The sequence below is a fragment of the Oryzias melastigma genome, linkage group LG13 (genome assembly GCF_002922805.2).
Source record: "Oryzias melastigma strain HK-1 linkage group LG13, ASM292280v2, whole genome shotgun sequence".
NCBI lineage: Eukaryota > Metazoa > Chordata > Actinopteri > Beloniformes > Adrianichthyidae > Oryzias > Oryzias melastigma.
In genome coordinates this window covers 25,234,052-25,255,562 of record NC_050524.1, presented here as the reverse complement: position 1 = coordinate 25,255,562, position 21,511 = coordinate 25,234,052, and the positions used below count along the sequence as shown (strand labels likewise).

Here is a 21,511-nt window from a genome sequence, read left to right as displayed (position 1 = left end):
ATCTTTTAATCTACATGGTAAAAAACAAGAAAACAACAACAGAAAATTCTATATAAATTATAAATAAATACATTACACCTCTATTATGAAGTTCTAAATGGAGTAGGAAAAAGTTTTAAAAACTTTTTTCAATCCTACCCCCTACCAATATATCTTAAATTTAATCCTCAATACAAACTATTTCAGAAACAGACATTAACTACCCTTATTTTTTTATTAATATAAATCAACACGGACAAAGATCTATACACGTCGTTCATTATTTATTCATTATTTTCTGTTATATTTAAGAACATTTGAATGTTTTCTCAGCGATTTTCTTATGAAAATCCTGATGCGGCCCAGCCTCACCTAGACTCCGCCTCCAGTGGCCCCCGGCTGATTTGAGTTTGAGACCCCTGATCTAAACAGTCAGGAAGGAATCAGCAAATCTGGGGAGACGAAGCACAACACTTTGTATGACAGAGTTTTACTGATGGCAGGAAGAACCACAGCCAAAGATACCATCAAGCTCTGAATCACCAGAACTGTTCCAGCAGAAGGAATGAGGATACAGGAGTTACAATGTCAAATGTGAAAAGCCCAAACAACATCTTTTATCATGTTCCATCCTATTCTTTTTTTAAGATAATTAAGTGGTATTAGAGATGTATGTATTTAGACTGGACACATTTGGTCCGCTTAAAGTGAACCAAAATTCATTTCCCCCAACAATCCGGAACGCAGTTTCAGTCTGAATATGTGCAAGCGGACCCTGGTCTGGAACAGCTTTCTAACCCACCTTTCAAGGTGGTCTTGATTAGTTTCCAATCGGACTGAACTTCCGTTCACTCTGAGGTTCCTCAGTCGGAATACGGTCCGTGCTGGAACCAGAACAACTTACCAAAATGGCCGCCGTAGCCTGTCATTAGGGACAAACATGGAGCAGTGATTGAAAAGCTGCTCTTTAAAGTGTGGCTGGATGAATGCAGACTCATTCAAACAACTGTTAATGTGATCCACATTGCTTCTCACTGTTTTCCCGACACTTATTAGTCTGTGACCCTGTAGCATCTCCAGTAACCGTGGTGCAGGTTTCCTCCAGCATACTAAAGCAGTAAAATGTTGATGCTGGCCTTCATACAGACACTCAACATGGATCAGTGGAATCAATGTCTGAATAAGGGAAACACTTTAGCTGATATTTCAGCTACATGCTAGCTGTTTTGGATAACCAAGGCTTTCTTTAAGTTTTTTGGCTATTTGGAAATGTAGCTAATATTGCAGCTACATGCTAGCTTTTTTAGCTAATTTAGGCTTTTTTCAATTTTTTAGGCTCTTTTGAATTTTAGCTATTTTTTCAGCTATATGCTAGCTGTTTTGGCTAATCTCAGTTTTTTTGTTCTTTATTTTTTTTAGGCTAATTTGGTGTTTAGCTAATATTTTAGCTGCTATCAGCTTCATCATCTTCAGCGGCCATATTCCACTTACAGCATTCACACCAGCATGATTGCACGAAATGCTATATATCTAGTTCATAATTATGTTAAAAAGTTACAGTTTTACGGTTTTAAAATGTAGTTTTAGAGTGTTCAATAAATGTTTATTCTGTTCGTCCCGTGACCTAAGTGTGTTTTGGATTTTGGCCCCTTGTGGGATTGAGTTTGACACTCCTGTGAAAAGTGAACGTGGGTTCATGGGAAATGTAGTGTTTTTACTCAAAGCTGCTGGGTGGATTTTTCCAAACCCGAAGAGGATATTTTCCTCCAGTTGTTCCTTACTTGCCATCCCTGTGAGTTGGGAGATGTTCATCAAACTCTATCAAAGGCGTGTCTCAGTGCTTTACCGGCTGATCTTCCCCCTTCAGATGGAGATGCGTCAGGCCTTCCAGGAAGCAGGCTGTGTCTTCTGTCTAATCTCACCTTACAGCCCATCCTCCGGCTCTGACGGGATCACCACCGACCAAGCGTCCAAGACCTGGACCTCACTGTGACACCCCAACATCCTGAGCCAAGTGGAAGCTGGAGCACACCCGAAGCCAGGGTTTATTACAAAGACTTCAACCTTTCCTAATCAAGTTAGATGTCCACGCTCAGACAGCTGAGTAACTTTGACAGAGTCAGAATGTAATTTGATAACATTCCTCAACAGTTTCCCATCCTAGAAGCTCAGACTGAAGGGTGAGGCTGAATCAGAATTCTTCCCCTTCTCCCTTGTAGAGCATTGGAGGGACAGTGGTGTCTGAAATAGATTTTTAAGAGATAGCCGTGAGGCTTAAGACTATTCCACCGCCGCAAGGGTGTTCGAGGAGAAATTATTTTCTTCCCATGAAGCACAGAAGTTTAAATGTTAATGTTAGTAATGACTTTTTTATGGAGAGAAAATCGACTCAAACTGATTAGTGTGTGTGCGTATTCTTGGTTTGTGCATAGCTTTGAAATTAAGCATACGTAATTCTTTGATTGTAACTCATATAATACGTTTTGTGCATTAGTAAAAAAATTACAAAATACAATCTACACATGCACAAATTCAAATTACAACTGCTTAAAACTCAGACAAATCTTAACAAAAGAAGCACAAATCACTTGTTACGCACAAATCTGTAGTGAAACTGTTTTCATCCCACGGGTTGGTCCATGAGTGATGCCTTTAAATGCTTGTAGAATGCTCATCCATCAGAGTTTTTTATCAGCCGTTTTAAACTTTGATTGTGAATTTTTTCTGGTGAAACTTGACATTTTCCCACTTTCTTAAACAGATATCGGCAACTATTGATGACATTATCGAGGGCCAGTGACATCAGAATTTGTAGAGTCTGAAGGGCTATATGTAGGGGTAGAGGAAGAATCCTGCCTTACACTCTCAAAATGTAATCTGGATCTATGGCTCCTCCCCTCATAGGCTGAGATGTTGGATATTCTGAATGATTACAACGGTAGCATGGTTCTAGCAATGGATTAAAAGATCCTCCTAACATAACCTGTAACTGCAATGCAACTCTGTAAGAGTTAATATGTAATCTGATTACAGTAACAGATCCAAGGTTCCTCCTCAAGGATGGTGAGGGACTGTTATTCCAGAAAATCTAAATGTAATCTAATAACAGAAACACATTAAAACTTCTTAACAGACTAAGACCAAATGTTTGTACTTTTTCGTTTCAGATGAAATTCTTGTGTCGTTTTCTTTGTCTTGTTGCATCACTTCTCATTAAGCCCGCCCCTCACTGCAGTGCACCTTATAGAGATGTCCTTGCAGGGCTCTGTGGGGGTTATTGTTTAGCCCCACGATGCTTGAAGTACACCACCTATCTGGCAGGATCGTTGGATGTCAGGAAGTGTGGGGAGTCCAGCCTGAAGAAGCAGCAGAGCAGTCGTCAGATTTTACTGTGATTAGATTAAAAAATGTCAATTTTGTCAAAACTTTTGAGGTCATAATAGTTTACATTTTTCTGTCTAATGCAACTAAAAATGACTGTACCACAAACATGTTTGATCATTGCACTTTGGTGAAGAATTCTCACAGCCAGATTTTATTTTCTACATGTAGTTCCTATATGTGTCCACTAGAGGGCTCATGAATCATGTTCATACGTTTACCATTAAACCACCCAAACATGTTCTATTATTTTGAACACGTTTACATCAGTAGCTAAATTAAATATATATATATGCAATATTTACCATTTAAATAAGGAATTGATTTGGTCTAAAGAACTTATTGCATCCATCAATAAATATTACATTGTCTAAATTATTTAGGGAAAACAGACTTTTCCTGTAATTAAAGTTGTTTTAATTAAATTTTTAATTAAGTTTTTTTTTTCCTGAATGAAAAATCAAAAACATGAATGTATTTAAAATGACTTTTTCTCTTTATTTCATCAGTTTGGCCCAGGCCTTTGACACATCTGAAAACACCCACACGTTAAGCTTAACCTGCAGTTAAAATGAGTTTCAGCCACACAGCCAGGAGTTCACTTCCACATTTGAATGTGTTGAATATTTGAGAGAGAAAAAAATAATTCCAGTACAACGTCTTTAGTGCAGCCTCATGCAGAGCCGATGAAGCAACATGCTCGTCCAGTGTGCATGGAGGGGCTGCGTCCGGCTCATCCTCACCTCCAGCCGGACTCGTTTCATTAACTTCCATTTTCTTCAGTCTTGTTATAAGCATCGTGCACGCCTGCAGAACAGTTACCCATAATGCTGTGCACTGGCTATTGTACCGGAATTATGAAGCCTCTGAAGGTTAAAGCTCCACAACATGGTGGACAGCAAAAAGAGGGGCCTAAAAACGTTCAATATGATATCAAGTTTCCACTGGAAAAAAGCAAAAACTGTGGCTTCACATGGCACTAAAGATTAAAAAATGACAAATTGGGTTTTTGTTTTTTTTGAGAGAGGGGGGACTGGCTGATAAATAAGAAAACACCCGCACTTCCAGTTAAACGACATCAATCATCCAGCACCCAAAGTGCCGCTTGTTTCCTCCCGGCACCACCAGAGCTTCTACAAAGACATTCCTCTGCTGTACAATTTGTTAATATCCTATAGATTAGCCAAACGGCAGCTGGTGCTCAGACAAACCCGTCACCCAGCAGCCGCTTCAGCAGGAGTAAACGCAAAAAAGAAAAAGTCCCTTCTCTTAAGGTGGAGAAAGCGACTGATTAGAAGGAACCAAAACTAAAGAGGCATATGTACATGTCAACCATGCCCCCCGAAGACTGATATTCCCAGCATTCCCTCTGCTGTGTGTGCTTTGAGCTGTGGCCTCACAAAGCGTGGTCTAGCCTGTCCTCTCAGCCGCATGGCGGGATTCAAACCGTCGCCGTCAGAACAGTGGTGGCAGACTGGTCACATTTCAGCGCTCGTACCGTTTTGCTGTCATTTTGTGGGCTGAACGTGTGTGTTGTGATCTGCGTGTCGTAAACGTGAATGTCTGATGGGCTCCTGTGAACATATATACCTTAAATATTTCAGTGTGCAAGAAAGCAGCAGCAACTACTATTCTCATTTCTTTTGACAAAAACAAAAAAAGACAAAGTAAGGAAGGTTTTGAATGTTCAGAGGGGCAGAAGAGCGGTTGTGGCTTTGTTTGCTGTTGTTCCTCAGTCTTTTTGTTGGAAACCAGAACAGCCGCTGCTGTGTCCGTCACGCAGGCGCCGTCTGGATGGCGTCCAGACCTGGTCCTTTGTGGGGTCCTGCCACTCCTCGGCCCGATCAGGCCTCCTGGGGAGCAGGCCTCTTGAGGTCCCTGATCTGTTTGATTAGGTAAGTCTTTTCGTCGTTGAACTGTTCGTCTTCCGTTCGGTCGTTCTGGAACTTGCTGAGGAACTCGATGAGCTTGGTCTGGTTCTTCAGCAGGATGTCCAGGATGGGCTGTGTTTTGTTGGGATTAGCCACAAACACCTGGTCGTAAAAAGACATTTGTAAATATTTGACAGCAACTTATAATAAAGGCATGAAAAAAATGTAAATATTTAGGCCACCAACACAGGGAGCCAAAATCCAAAACACACCTTAAAGTGTTAGTAATGCCCTGGGACAAAGCTAAAATAAGTATCCAGATATATTCCATATGTTCTAATGTATCAAAAATAACAAATAATTACCGTTGACAAACGCAGGTTTTTGTAAAATTTACGAGATTTACAATCAAATGAGCCTATTGTGAATGAACATTGTGAGCAGAACCAGACCGACTAAACTGTGAAAAGCTTCTGATTTCAACAGGTAAACTGAATGTTTAAAACATTGCACATGTTTGGAAGTTTCTTTGTTTGATTTGCAGTTTATTAATCATTGATGGTGGCTTGCAGGATCTCTGCAGATCCGTTGATGAAACCATCGACAGTCGCAGCGGTCCACCAGTCATTTCTTCCTCCGTGAAAGATCAGATCTCATTCATTTCTGTGTGATGCTTTCATCTGAAGAGGAATCGTTTTCGGAATTTTCAGTGTACTTAGCTAACGTGACAGACTGTTGTCATCCCCTGTTGTTGTTGTGTGTTGAAACGGGACGATTCATGTGGAGAACGGGGCGTACGTACTGTTTACATTCTCCTTTGGTGGTGAAAGAGCTTCTGGGTATGTGAATAAAGTGAATAAAGAAATAATAATAAAGTGGCGGACGGTCCTGCAAACATGTCTCTAATCTCTTTATTTTGCATATGAAACTCTGCATCACCGACCCTGATAGTCAGCGTCATTAATGATTTGATTTAGAGTCGCCAAAAGGTTCCGATCTGTAAATAAAGCTTCACGAGATGCTCCACGTCTTCCAGCTTCGAGCATGGCTCTGATAAACTGACAGCTTTCGTTTTCACCGGCATTCTCAGCGTCACTGTCAGTGTCATTGCCAGATTGTGAGCTCCTACTTTCCGCGCTGCCGGCTCAAATTGATAGGGCTTTACAGTCCTCAAACCACAAACACCCGGCGCCTCTGAATCAGCGTCACTTTCAGAACAAATGTTTCCACAATCTGAGTCTGAAGACAGAATTGTGGACCTGGAAATATCGCTGCTATCGCTAGCTCCGACACGCAAAGGAGAAGCCATCTTGCTATGTTTACCCTTCTGACGTCACACGCACCACGTGACCAAAACGGAGCTTTTGACCCGGAAGAGACAGGTTTGCCAAATTTGGCCTCAGAAATGCCGTTTTATTTCAATATTTCTTGCTCAAAACACGCCAAAACATTTGGAAATGGTAAATATAAGGCGAAATACAGTTAACACCGAAAATGACCCACAACCCCATTACTAACCCTTTAAGGCATGGGCTGAACAGAATAAACATGTATGGAACATTAAAATAAAAAAATGTAACTTTTCAACATTATTTTTAAATTAGATATATAGCATTACCTGTGATAACGTTAGTGTGAATGCTGTAAGCTGAATTTGGGTGTTGAGGATGCTAGTGCGGATAGCTGAACTGATAGCTGAAAATGCTGAAGCTGATAGCCAGCTAAAATGTTATTAAAAGCCAAATTAGCCTAAAAAATAAAAAAAAGCCAAAGTTAGTCAAAACAGCTAGCATGTCGCTGAAATATTAGCTAAACTCCAAAATAGCCTAAAACCCTTAATAAGTGTCCATAAAGCTGCAGAACCCCATTATAACTCTTAACTTTGCTACACTGACTCCATATAATATAAAATAATGACTATTAAACTAGTCGTCTACTATTTTAATAGTCGATCAGTCAACTAATCGTGGCAGCCCTAATTCACATTTAAAACCTTAAAAGGTTTTAAAATATCATTTTTAAAAGGGTTTTCTAAAGTTTAGGAGATTTCCGCTTACACAACCGGCTAAAGTTGCTAAATTTCTGCTTCTGGCAAGAGATTTTCTTAGGGCGCCATCTAGCGTGTGACCAGAGCCCCTCTGTAAAGCTGGTCTTAGTTGGAAGAGACAGATTGATGTAAAAAGAACAGTAGTTTTATTTTCAAAATAGCAGCTTTTCTGTTGGTCTTATTTCCATTTTATGTTTTGGTCTCTTGAGGATGCCGAATGGATTGACGAGAGTTTCAGAAGAATCGGCAAAAGCACATTTTTAGATTTCCTTAGCAACTGAGGATATTGGCTAACCACGCCCACATTCCATAAATGTTCCATTCCTATGTTATACCGTTTCAGCTTTAGCCTCAGATCAATATATGACGTTTTCACAATTTTACATTGAAAAATGTGTCTGTATAGAAGAACGCCACTTTGACAAACTCACCACGGGCATCACCTTTGTAAATTTCACTTCTAATAGCAACAACTTTTTCCCAGTTGCTTCCCAATGAAGTAAGGAAACAATTGGAGAAAACAAGTTTTGATTGTCTGGTGGTAAAAGTGCTTTTTTGTGAAAATTCAAGATGGCGGCCTCTTCCTTAGGTCAAAGGTCAATGAAACTCAAGGGGTCGTAGACCTAACCTGGCGGAGTGTGTGTAAAACGTCATGAAATTGTCCACACAAAAGTGATCTTCACCCTCCTTCAATGTCTGCAGCTCCATTGAACCTTATTATCGTCGGTGCTTGAATTCAGGTGGTTGAGTTTTTCACATCTCACCTTGAAGACGTGGAAAGCCTCAAACTGGATGTTGCGACTCTTGTCCCGTAGTAGATTCATCATTAACTTGAGATTCTCTGGCTTGCTGATGTATTTCGTCATGATGGTGAAGTTGTGCCTGTCGAGGAGCAGCTCTCCCAGTAACTGTTTTGTTTCAAGGGGAGGAAGAGGAAATGGAGTCAACATTCCATCAGCAGTTTTTCCTTCAGCATTTGAAGAAAGGAAACTTCTCCCTCGTTAAAAACATGTTCATTGAAGCGTAAAAATCCCTTTACATCTACGGTCATGATAGAAACTGTCAAAGCCAGAGCCACCAAGTCACAGCTTAGCTTTAAAACGTCAACAATTGTGTTTACAGTAAGTCATTAGTACAAGTAAAACTAGGGATGGGCCGATACGATAAACGGATATTTCCCCTACAACTGTGGTCAAAAGCTGATATTTGCTGATGCAGATATTTAAAATCTCTACAGTAACAAGTTTAGATTTGCTTGCACAACGCACTACTTTTTTTTTACTGAACAATCACTTCATAATTGTTTTATTTAAAACACAACAATGAATGTCATTGAAACAAGTATCACTTTAAAACTTTGAAAGTATATCTGAAAACATTCAGACCGTTTACTGTCTATTGCCAGGAATCTATTAGGAACAACATGTACCCATATCAAAATACACAACCATTTCTGACTATGACTAAACAGAAGCTTCCCAGTGCCAAGGATTCAAGAAGATGTCAAAAATAAAGCACATCTGAAAACAGTCATAGTGGGGTTCTTCAGTATCTGTTTATCTGATACGGATAAACTCAAATGATGAAAATATCAGCCGATACTGGAGCCGATATATCGGCCATTCCTAAGTAAAACTAAAGTGATGTCACCAAGGGTTTTTACCTTAAGAGACTGTCGTTTAGTCACGTAGTTCTCCGAGTGAAGTAACTTCTCATATTCACTGAAGAACTGGAGCGAGTGAATGAGAGAGACACAAGGTCACACACTAAACTGAGAGGTTTTTTTACAGAGAAATACAGCAACAGAAGGATGAAACGTCTCAGACTGACAGTTACTTTGAGTTTTCAGCTCTCAAACTGTGTCCCAAATGCCGGATCGGAAGTCTGCCAAAAACCAGTGTTCCATCAAAGATTTTCACTTTGTTTTAGAAAATCAGAAGGGACATTTGAGTAACAGCTCAGACACCAAACCCAGTCAGGAACTTCTGCTGAGTGTTTCTTCCAAATGAATCTGTCATAATAGATGAAGTGAACAAGCATGTGTGCACCTACTTTGTCATAATGCTGCTCCAGAAACTCAGCACTCAGTAGCTTGTGTCTTGTGAGAAGGTCCTGGAAGAGAGAAGCAAACATCAGACTCAGTAACATCTTAGAGCAGGAGGGTCAAAGTCAGTCGCACAAGACGCCAAAATCCAAAACACACCTTAGGTCGAGGGCTGACAGGATAAACATTTATTGAACACTCTAAACTACATTTAGAAAACCGTAACTTCTTAACATAATTATGAACTAGATATGTAGCATTACCTGTGATAATGTCAGTGTGAATGCTGTAGAGCTGAATTTGGCCACTGAAGATGATAGTGCTGATAGCTGAAAATACTGAAGCTGATAGCTGAAAATACTGAAGCTGATAGCCAGCTAAAATGTTTGCCAAATGCCAAATAGCCTAAAAAAAAACCTTAGGTTAGCCAGTACACTAAGCATGTAGCTGAAAAAAACAGCTAAACTTCAAAATAGCTTAAAAATTGATAAAAGGCCTAAATTTTCCTAAACAGTTAGCATGTAAATATTAGCCTAACTTCAAAACAGCCTAAAAACGTTTTTTAAAAGAGCCTAAAACATCCTAAAAAAATCTTAGTAAATGCCAAAAAAGTCAAAAAAGCTAGCAGAATGGGAATTTTTATAACCATAACTTTTTGTCATAATTATGAATAATAAAAAGCAGGAATATTATTCCAGAATAAATCAACTTAAACCTTAACTTTCAATATTTTTCTCTCCATAAAAAAATATTTTGTCAAAATTATACAAGTTAGAAATGAGCGCAAGATAACATCGGGTCATTAATAACAATAAATAAAATTACCCGGAGGGCCGGAACCGGCCCCCGGGCCTTGACTTTGACGTCTTAGAGTTTGTAAAGTCTAGAAACTTTAGTCTTTTAGTGTGCATCAGTATCTTCACAGAAAGGCTGACAGACGAAATGAAGATTTTTCTTCAGTTTTTGAATCACTTTGCAGCGACATAACTTTGTCAAAGTTGCTGGTTTGGAGACACAGATGACTTAGGAGTGATCTGTATCATGAGGAGGCTTCCAAGCCTCAACAGAACAAGTGAAGACCAACTCACTTTGAAAGTGGCAAATGCGTCTGAGGCGATGTCAAACGTGGACATCTCCACGTATCTGAAGAAGTCGTAGAACTGCTCTGACCACAGCGTGATCTTGGCCAGCGGCTCGTGTCGGATGCACTCCCTCAGCATGATGCCACAGTTCAGGGCGATGTCTGGTGACTCGTACCTGCAGAAAATGTCAGACAAATGAAGAGGTGCCCTCAAACAGGGACCATATCCAAATTCCTCTCCTGTGTCTACAGCTCCTCCCTATTGCTCTAATCGTAGGCCCAGTTGGAGCTCTAGTGGTGCCTGAAAGTGTTTTTTTAAAAGGAGGATCCGTAGTGATTTAAGGCTGGGTATCTGTGACACAGAGGACAAACTCAAACTTCTGAGCGCTAGTAGCTACAAGCTAACTTAGATCAGTGGTCCCCAACCCCCATGCCGCAGGTCACTTGGGACCGGGCCGCAGACAGAAAGAAATACAAGCACCAACTTAAGATTATTTTCCGTTTAGTTTATTTTCTGATCCTCAAGGATTTTTTTTTTTTGGAGAAGTGAAGGATTCTGATCACAGCATCCGTCTTAATTACGTGACTTAAAGCATTTATTGAGATTTTTTAGGCTAATTTGGCATTTAGCTAATATTTTAGCTGGCTATCAGCTATCAATTTCAGCATCTTCAACTATCAGCACTAGCATCTTCAGCAGCCAAATTCAGCTTACAGCATTCACACTATCATTATCACAGGTAATGCTATATATCTAGTTCATAATTATGTTAAAAAGTTACAGTTTCAAAGTTTTAAAAATGTAGTTTTAGAGTGTTCAATAAATATTTATCCTGTTCAGCCTAAGGTGTGTTTTGATTTTGGCCCCTTGTGCGATTGAGTTTGACACCCTGATTTAAATGAACTCCAACCTAAAATCTTCAGTGTTTAATGTGTAAAAGGGCAACATCTCAACCCTTTAACACCAGAGATGTGGCCGGCGAAACCAAAAGGCCTTTTGACATACTGTCAGTCTTCAACCGTTGGACATGTGACCATTACAGAGACGTGGTGGTCTATCGTCTGACACACAAAGGTTAAAAATATAACTACCATCTTTTCTTATCAAAGATTATGCCAGCACAAATGGTCAGTTTGGTTTATGTGTTGCAAACATTTTTGTTGAATGCTCTCAGTTTGTTCTCCAACAAAAACGTCAGTTTCCTCAGATATACAACTCTGTACACATGTTCAGCTGTCGGGTGAAGACCAACACATGTCAAATGCTTTCAATATCATATTTTGATATGTTCTTATTGGACAACTGCCTTTATTAGGGTTCTCCTGTCTGTATGTCACTTCTGGAATATGATCTTAAGAAATCAAGAAGTATCTGGTGTAAGGCCAGAAAGCTTAAAATGGGTCAGATTATCCTTTGTGGACAAAAGAGGAACTTTCATTAATTATTAACAACCTTCCAATCAAATCTCACAGAAAGGAAACAAAAATAGGTGCAGGTTTTGCTGAATCAATATTTGTTTTTTGAGGAAATGTGTCAAAGATCAGTTGGTTTCTGAAGGTCAGTCCTAGATTTGGTTGTTCTTTTACTCATTCTCTCTTTCACACTGATCAACATTACCCAGAATGCCATTTTCTTCTATGATTTCTTTTTTTTCTAAAAACGATGTATGAATAACATGTGGATAAACCAGACCTCATGCTAAAAGAAGACAGATGTAATCAGAAGCAGTGACTGATGGGAGTTTGCACCACAGACAGACCCGACTGAATCGACCTCAACAGAACAGGAGTTCCCATCAGTCCAATGACGTTGGGATAGCAGTGTAAACTCCTGAGTCACTAATAGCAATCCTCTGCTCTGGGATTGGTGGAGCCAAACGGGGAAATGCAGACCACAAAATACACAACTGGATGTGTCGTATGTAAACCCCAGCAAAGATCCACCGACTGTACAGTGAGGGAAATCAGCATTTGAACAGTGATTTTGAAAGTTCTCCCACTTAGAAATCATGGAGGAGTTTGACATTATCCTCTCATGTGGATGTCCAGTGTGACACATCGTCTATAATAAAAATAAAATCTGGAAATCACATTGCAGGACTGTTTAGATAGCGTATTGAGACAATCATGTACCACTTAAAGCACTTCTGTGAAGAAGATCGAACAATCAAGTAAAAATACTGCAACTACTTAAAACAAGTGATAACAGTTGTGTGAGAAAGTTTGTCACTGTAGCTTTAGGGTCTTTTCTGATCAGATATGGTTTACATCTCTGTAAAGACTTCTCTAGAATAGTCAGGATTTTCCTTTAAAATTGTTGTTGTACCATAAATATAATATTTCCAATCAAAGGAGAGTAAACAAACCAAAGGCAGGAGAGTCCAGATGTTGTTAAAAGGTGAATGTAATCCAGAAGTAGCATGAAGGCGATTATCCAATCTAATGTTTACTGTTTCAATGAGATTCATCTGTTTATGATCATTGTTCATTCCACAAGTCTTTGTCTGCTGCTGACTTCATGATTCATCCGTTTGTCTCAGACACACAGCAGTTCTGCATCTTCTCTACAGCCCACTTTGCATTTTCAAGGCTTCAACTTCCTTTTACCAATACTTTAATTTCTCTTCCTCTAACTGCTGGAATATTTATAAAATGTGCAGATTTCCTTTGTTGTTGCTCCAAACAGGAAACAAAAGAATCTGAATCTAGAGCTGATTAACAGCGTTGAGGTGAAGTCCAGCGCTTCTCACCCTTTCAGAAGCATGAAGAGGATGTTCTGCTGGGTGCACAGGTACTCCACGGTGGGGGTCCGAGTGCCGATCTGCCGCCTTAAGATGTTGTTGAAGATCTGTGCCACATCTTTCTTACCCTGTTCATGACAAACAAGTGAGTTAGAAAGAAGAGTTAATGATTTCTTTAGTTTTACATTACAGATTGGAGTCTGAAGCAGAAAAAAGCTACTTTTGTCCCTCTGTTCTTAAATAAATATTCTAAAAACAAAGATATAATAACCAAACTAGACTTTTAGTTAAATGAATGCTCCACATGTATACCAGGACACGTCAATACACAGAGATACATGAAACCCGCCATTGCTGAGAGTTCACCAGCGCGTCAAAACAGTGTAGTGCAGGTGTTCTAGCCTCCGTTCTAGCCTCCGTTCTAGCCTCCGTTCTAGCCTCCGTTGTTTGATGAAAAAATACGTCCAGACTGCTACGACAAAGGTTTTAAAATATTCTCTTCAGTTTTTCTATCCTCAAAGTTCTGCTACACTTTACGTTCTTTGCATTACATATTGGTGCAGAGTCTGTATAAAAAAGTCTTTTTCTGCGACAGAATCAGCGCTTCACGTTGATTACATCCACACTTCACTGTAGAGCAGCATATCAGTGCGAGGTTGTGTTTCTCCGCGTCAGAATAAACTGGAGTTTCTTTAATTACATTCTTTTGGTTATGGTAACTCTTCAACAGTTGATGCAAACACAAGAGCTAAAGCTCCGGTGTTAAAGCTGGTTTACTTTTTTCAGAACTTATGTCAGTGAAGAGAACTTCAGTCTCAGTTTCTAAACAGAAAAAAAAGCTCTCACTAGTTTTACTTTGAAAACATTAAAATTCACTGACACTATTTTGAAGATTTGTTCACTTTCTGTGACATTTGGCTTTTTCTTTTAGATCATAAAATTAAAATCCAACATTATTCCACGTTTCAGAAGAATTAATGCATCATTCCCAAATAATATTTTATTTTACCACACTCTACTATATTAATAAAGATTGCGAATCAGCGATCTTGGACGTCGCGAATATTCATACTTATATTTTTGGGAGCAGATTGTGATTATCTGATCGGATTATCTCAATCTGCTCTGTAAAAATTAGTGGAGGGAAAATCATGCTGTGGAGTTAATGTCAGGCCTCTTAGATTTAGTAAAACAAACTATTTTGGTAAAAAGCCAGTTTGCGTGACGGAATTCTCATCCTGATCTCATTTTGACCAAAGATCTTCAGATGAATCAGACTGCGACACAATTTCTTCTGTGCTTATGGAGGAAGGGCCAAATTTTCCGATGATGATATAGCTGTACAGGATGAGCCGACGTCATACTGGGCTGTAAACTCTATAAAGACGATGCTGCTGGACTTTATATGCAAGTAGAAACAGGTAAAGACTTTCAGCAGTAAATTATTTGTAGGCATTTCTATATATTGAACATCTCTGATGAATCATTTGTAACCAGCGAGAGGTCACACCATGACTAATGCTGAATCAGACTGGCATACTGTGGAGAAACAAGACTTCATATCAGCATTCTAGGACAGAGGTGTCAAACTCAATCGCACAAGGGGCCAAAACCCAAAACACACCTTAGCCTCACAGAACAGGATAAACATTTATTGAACACTCTAAAACGTAACTTTTAAAACTTGAAAAATGTAACTTTAACATAATTAATAAAATAACTCGTTAACATAATTATGAACTAGATATATAGCATTACCTGCAATAACGCTAGTGTGAATGTCGTAAACTGAATTTGACCACTGAAGATGCTGAAATTGATGGATAAAACCGCTAAAGCTGATAAAGCTAAAACATTAGCTAAATGCCAAACTAGCCTAAACAACTAAAAAAAAGCCTAAATTAGCCAAAACACCTAGCATGTAGCTTAAATATAAGCCTAACACAAAAACAGCCGAAAACTATTTAGTGAATGCCAACATAGTCCAAAAAGCTAGCAGAATGCCAATTTTTAAAACAATAACTTTTTAACATAATTATGAATAATAAAAACACAGGAATATTAATCCAGAATAAATCAATTTAAACCAAAAATAACTTTAAATATTTTACTCTCCATAAAAATATATTTTATCAAAATTCTACAAGTTAGCAATAAGAGCAAGATAACATCGGGTCATTAATAACAATCAAATAAAATGATCTAGAGGGCTGGATAGAATCACCTAGAGGGCCGGATCTGGCCCTGGGGCCTTGACTCTGACCCATCTGGATTATTCCATAAGTGATGCGTTTAAATGCTGCTAGAATGCTGGGTCATCAGAGTTTTCTTTTCAGCCGCTTTGAACTCAGATTGTGAATGATAACCTCCGATAGGGGCTCTCTCCCGAGCGCTGGTCACAGTCACAGGGACAGCAGGAGGTGCTCTGTGGGTGCCCCTGGGCCTTGACTTTGACACATGTTCTAGGAAAAGCCCTTTGATCATGATATATAAAAGACAGATTTCCAGACATGCATACCTTGATGTCCCCTAAGTGTGTTCGTGTCTTCACCTCCTGTAGAGTCAAAGGTTAGTGGTCCTCCACATCAGAAGAAGCAAAGTCTCACCTCAAAGTCGATGAGCTGCAGGTCTGCTATCAGAGTGCTGAGTAGGCCGCTGTTGTAGAGCTCCTGTGCTAGCTGAGCCACCGCTTCTGTTTGGGGCTCTTTTTCATTGGTACCATACAGGATCTCCTTCATGGCAACCAGACTCTTTGACACCTCCTCTGCAGCCTGGAAAAAAAAAATAGTACAAATGTGGAGTTTCCTTAAAAAAGATCCACTTTAGTTAAAAAAAAAAAAAAACAAAACACTGAATTATACTTAATCTTTTTATGCTAAATCTAACTCAACGTGTCGGTGAAGTACTGGTCAGCTGAAACCTTCAAATGAGCAGATAATGGGAATTCAAGTGTCATTTCATTTCTATCTCCTCTTTTAATCCAAACTTCTGTGGCTGATATCCTTGTGACCGTCTGCCTTCACCTTCTCAGCCTTCTTATCCGAGATGTCGTGCTTCTCGAGCACCGTCATGCTGTCCTTAAGGTTCTTGACAATGTCTGCCGGTGACTTGTGGGACTTGCCAAAGGGGAACGGCATGGTGGGAAGTTACCACGAGCAACCAAGCAGCAGACCGTCCACCTAAAAATAAAGGACACGTCAAAAATAAGTGGTTATTTTATGTGTTTACGGACCATGCAGATTAGGATTTACAGTAGGGATGACTTGCAAACGTGTTATAACAAAGACAGGGTTAGCTTGTCCTGATCAATCTAAAAGCCCAAACTGACTTTCACCTCTAACATTTTCCCAGCAGATAGACTTTTTAAAATGCCACTCAAATCATCTTTTGATCTATTATAAAGGCTTTTCCCAATGGTCTTTTAATTAGGATTTTTAGCCAACATTTGCCTCTAAATTGTAGGAAGGGCACTTGGTGTGGAAGTAAGCCTCAACTGATATCCTATCATCCCTTTGCTTACACTCTCCTGCTAGTTCACACCGTCAAGCTAACATTAGCGGTTCAACAAAGATAGTGATCAATGTCAGAGTTATCTAGTCGTACAGTTTAGATCCAGATTCCAGCTCAGACGAGGAAAACAAAGACGTTCATGGATCTATCTCTACAAGTTGATGTATCAGAATGGGACGGAGCAGAGATGATCACCTCCTGAACGAACAAAGGAACGCTGTCAGACAAATCATCCGTGTGTTTTCAGGTCTGCACGCACACACTGGTGCAGGCCGAGTAAAAGTGCAGGAAAAATGATAGTTAGGCGAGGCCTCCATCATGAGGACATTATTGTTTAGCCATAAGAAATCAAAATAAAAAGTTGCCATATTTACAACAACATCCACATATCTGTAAAGGTTCAGTGAGGAGGGGCACACTTGCAAATGGAAAGTAAATGATTAACCGGGTAATGTTTGCTGTGACTCAGACATCACCTCAGACCTTTGAATGACAGCTCTCTGTGCTGTGACGAACACATCCAGGCCGTCCCGACACACGACTTTAAAAAACTTCTTGTCGCACTAAAAACAGAACAGAGATGTGGCTCCGGGTATGTCTCACTTACCAGAACAAGCCAAAAAAAAAAAACTACACCGAGAGTCCAAACTAAGCAGGAAAACATTCAAAATATCTATTAGTCCTGACCCGTCCTTCATATTCTACGAGGCACCAACCTTTTGTCCTGCTGTGATCCTAGAAGCTGACTCTGGTGCAGTCACACACACACGCATTGGCAAGGACTCCACATTTAGAACGAAATGTTGAGGCCAGGAATATAAACCGAGTGGGAGCCAAGTGGGAGGTGCAGGTCTCCCCTTTGATACCGCTGTGTCATGTGTAACCAAGTCCAAAGACAAAATCTGGTTCCACCAGGCCACCGCCGGGCTGAACTGTGTGCAGACTGGAGAAACCAGACAGACCTCGAACACTTCAGCAGGTGGCCAAATCCGTCTAATGCCCGGTAATGTAGCCAGAAGGCAGCAGAAGTGCCTCTCTCCTCATGACCTGCTTCAGTGACGCAAATAGGAAGGTTACACATATGGCAGGTTCAATATCAGTCACTAATAACACTAGCTTATAGCTTTGTGACTCATCTGAACTCATCATCAGGATTTCTGGCCCTTTAGAAATTATTTTGGTTTGATTCTAAAGTAGAAACAACTTCATTTTAGAGCAGGAGTCTGAAACTCAATCGCACAAGGGGCCAAAACCCAAAACACACCTTAGGTAGCAGGCCGAACAGGATGAACATGTATTGAACACCCTAAAACTACATTTTAAAACCGTAACTTTTTAACAATTATGAATTAGATATACAGCATTACCTGTGATTACACTAGTGTGAATGCTGTAAGCTGAATTTGGCTGCTGAAGATGCTGAAGCTGATAGCCAGCTAAAATATTAGCTGAATGCCAAATAAGCAAAAAAAAGAGATTATCCAAAACAGCTAGCATGTTGCCAACAATATAGCTAAACTTGGAAATTTACTAAAAAGCTATTTTTAAGCCTAATTAGCCAAAACAGCTAGCATGAAATATTAGCTAAACTCCAAAACTACTTAAAAAATCTTGGCAAATGCCAAAATGCTAAAACGGTAGCAGAATGCATTTTTTTTTTTTTACTTTTTAACATAATTATGAGTAATAAAAAGGCAGGAATATTATTCCAGAATAAATCAACTTAAACAACTGTCAATATTTTACTCTCCATAAAAATATATTTTGTCAAAATTATAATAGTTAAAAATGAGCGCACGATAACATCGGGCCATAAATAAAATAAAGTGATCTGGAGGGCCGGATAGAACAGTCACACTGCACAGATTTGTTATTCTGACTTCAGGTGCCAAACAACAAAGCAGCTAAAACACAAACATCCATGTCCACAGCAGCACCCTTCAGTCCAGACAGCAGCAGATGTTCCCTCTCCTGACAGTGAGCGATCATCTGATGATTCGATGCTCTCATAAAGACACGCACAGCCAGCCTCGCGGATGGAAGCTGTCAGCGAGCACCGCCCATCTGGGTCTCCACGCCCGGGCTGTGATGCTTTGACGCCGGACAACTTTAGCACACAGCTCCGACAACAAACTGAAGAAAGTGAGCGTGAAAGTGAAATTCACCTATTAGTTATTAGATTTTTGTATTTGCTTTTCTAGAACCTCCCATTAGCCGTGAGTCGGCGTGGCCTTAACATTTCAATCACAGTCCACCACAGAGCAGCACTGCAGCTGCTAGCTTGTTCCTCAAAGCGAGACTCTCGGGAGGGCCTGCGACGTCCGGTTATTTTAAACCACCTAAAAATTGACTCAAGTTAAACATGCAAAACCAAAACCTCGAGTAACCACCGTTTAGATGGACAAATTAGCTTGCTAACGTAGCCTAGCTAGGCCTCCCGGCGGCTGCCGTTTACAAACCTCAGCAGCGGGCTAGCTTCCAGCTAAAGCCACTCACAGATGTCTGGGGAGATTTAAAAGGAAAAATCGTCCGGAAAAGCACAAACGTTTACCTCGCAGAGAGCGTCTCCGCCGGGTTCCCCTAAAAAAGACAAAACACAATGTAGGTACTCCTTGTGACAAAACGGCTTTGTTTTGGCTGCTCGCCCCCACTCAGTTCCAATGTTGATAACGGCGGCCTCTGTTACCTCCTAGTTCTTTCTCTGAGCGCGTGCGGTAACGCTCGGAACGGAGATGCTGTCACCAGCAGCGCCTTCGAGCGCCCCTGCTGGCCGCTTTATGGTAATGCAGCAGCAGATGCCTACTTTCACCACAAGAGGGCGCCCTCGTAACGCCACAGGATCGAAAGGAAAATGTTGGATGACTATAAAAACGAGACCACATTAACAACAAATCAAAGAGCATTATATTCTCTCATCCATAATCTATCAAACTTTATTTATAAAAATCTCTTTTCATGCTTTGAGCAGCATGTCCAGGAAACATTAAACTGGCCCTTTTCCACTTAAATTCTGGAACGGTGGATTTTTTTTTTTCATTATCATTATTTTTTCTGGTTTAAACAAATTTAACACATATTATTTGAGTATCCTAGTTTATTTAAAAAAATGCCATTTGATGCACAATTGATTGAATTCCCTGTTTTTAGTCAAGGGTCATACACTTTTTTGTATTTTTACGTGTTATTAATTATTTATAATTTTTAGTTGTAAAATTTTACTATGGGTTCTTATGAGTGTTGAACTGACCAGGAAGTACTTTTAATCCCATTGTACCTGTGACGATGACAAATAAACACCTGCCAACCTATCTCATTTATCAAAGCGCAATTATATACAAAAGAGTCACAGAAGATAATTTTTTCATTAGACCAGTATGCAGCCAAACAGATGATCAAACTTTTTGCTCTGGGGTTTGATCAGTTTATTTCTGATGAAAAAAATATACATTTTAGTAGAGATGCAGAATAATAAAAAGGCAGGAATATTATTCCAGAATAAATCAACTCAAACCTTAAAGATCTTTCAATATTTTACTCTCCATAAAATATATATTTTGTCAAATTTATACTAGTTAGAAATAAGCACAAGATAGCATCTGGCCATAAATAACAATATAATGATCAGTAGGGCCAGATATAAGGGCCGGATCCGGCCCCCGGGCCTTGACTTTGACACATGTGATGTAAAGGAACACCGAAGTCTTTATCTTAGCCTGAGAATGAATTCTTTCTGTTGCTGATGCCTTACACAGAGAACACTTCTTTAACCTTATTCACAAACTTATGTTTTTAAATGTTGCATCTTTCACTTTACTTTAAAGACCCACTCTGGTGAAAATAGTTTTTGTTTTGGTGATTTGAACTTGTTCTTGTAGCATTTTTCTGAGAGTGGATGAGATTCGGATCCTTTCCAAAAAAAAAAATTGAGGGATGTAAAAAATATTAACAGATTGGGAAACTAAAATATTGTGGAGATGTTTATGTGAATTAAAAGGTATAGAATCAATCAAGACATAAATTTCTGGCAAACTGCAGTTTTTTCTACTGTCTTTGTCTTTCTATGCACATGTGATGCAGACAAAAATACGTCCAATCATAAGCTTACTTCATTCAACTCATACCTGATCACGTTTCTCTGTTAATGCATTATTATTTATAGATTTAAATGCCACATGAATAAGAAATATCTAGATTGTAGTGTTCTTGGTAAATGAATCGGACTGTATTGTATCGCATAAAGTTAGTTGAGTCCTTTATACATCGATTTGTGGAGCATGTATTGAGATGCATGTTGAATCGTGTGAGAGGGAAAGATACAACCTAATAAATATAAATATCATGGAAATATGTATTTACATCCATCATTATAATACAAAAAATAATAACTTTCATAAATGAAATATATGAAAATCCCTGAATCTATATTCTAATCTACATTTTATAGAATATAGATCCATATTCTATACAATGTAGATCTTCACTCAATAGAATATTGTTTCAGAGCTTACTGTTTAATGATTTCAAGCATTTATTTGTTTATTTTTGGGTTCCAGCTCATGAAACCCACAAAAACAGAATTTCATAAAATTATAAAACTGGGGAGAAATCTGCCCAAGTTTATCAAGACATGAATGTTTAAACTGAGTTTCACCAACTGATCATCCACTCTACTGAAGGCTCCTGCACAGGTTCCTCAGATGACAATAACCTGATTCAGCAATATGGGAAAAACTGGGAAAAATGGTCATGGGCACTGGGTCATGACCGAAAGAACGAGATCCAGACTACAAGCAGCTGAAATAAGTTTTCTCCGGAGGGTGGCTGGGCGCTCCCTCAGAGATAGGGTGAGAAGCTCGG

The 21,511-nt window shown here is 39.4% G+C and overlaps 2 protein-coding genes across 4 annotated transcripts in view; one reads left to right on the top strand and one right to left on the bottom strand.

Moving 5' to 3' along the window:
- The window catches only part of gkup (glucuronokinase with putative uridyl pyrophosphorylase), a 33,647-nt gene extending 30,528 nt beyond the window's left edge, over window positions 1-3,119 (top strand). For both annotated transcript variants that reach the window (XM_036214759.1, XM_024258160.2), the window contains one exon: window positions 1,847-3,119. In XM_036214759.1, the coding sequence (XP_036070652.1) occupies window positions 1,847-1,895 (49 nt within the window). In that variant the 3' untranslated portion in view covers window positions 1,896-3,119. The remainder of the gene's footprint in view (window positions 1-1,846) is intronic.
- Window positions 3,120-3,833: 714 nt separating this feature from the next.
- On the bottom strand, window positions 3,834-19,441 carry cab39 (calcium binding protein 39). Of its 2 annotated transcripts, XM_024258186.2 has the most exons (10): window positions 19,341-19,441; window positions 19,206-19,234; window positions 16,168-16,323; window positions 15,751-15,915; window positions 13,154-13,272; window positions 10,411-10,579; window positions 9,331-9,390; window positions 8,942-9,007; window positions 8,043-8,186; window positions 3,834-5,393 (listed from the first exon to the last, which is right to left on the bottom strand). In XM_024258186.2, the coding sequence occupies exons 3-10, from the start codon at window positions 16,279-16,281 to the stop codon at window positions 5,205-5,207; spliced, it is 1,026 nt and encodes a 341-aa protein (XP_024113954.1). In that variant the 5' UTR covers window positions 16,282-16,323; window positions 19,206-19,234; window positions 19,341-19,441; the 3' UTR covers window positions 3,834-5,204. The 2 variants fall into 2 exon arrangements, with proteins under 2 accessions (XP_024113954.1, XP_024113955.1); XM_024258187.2 differs by lacking the exons at window positions 19,206-19,234; window positions 19,341-19,441 and adding an exon at window positions 17,371-17,494.
- Window positions 19,442-21,511: the final 2,070 nt, after the last annotated feature.

Excerpts from the sequence above, each read along its gene's own strand:
- cab39 (XM_024258186.2), bottom strand. The coding sequence starts at position 16,281 with ATGCCGTTCCCCTTTGGCAAGTCCCACAAGTCACCGGCAGACATTGTC. Across the intron at positions 13,273-15,750 it reads TGCAGCTCATCGACTTTGAG|GGTAAGAAAGATGTGGCACA; the intron begins GTGAGACTTTGC and ends TGTCATGAACAG. Across the intron at positions 9,391-10,410 it reads ACGCATTTGCCACTTTCAAA|GACCTTCTCACAAGACACAA; the intron begins GTGAGTTGGTCT and ends TCTCTCTTCCAG.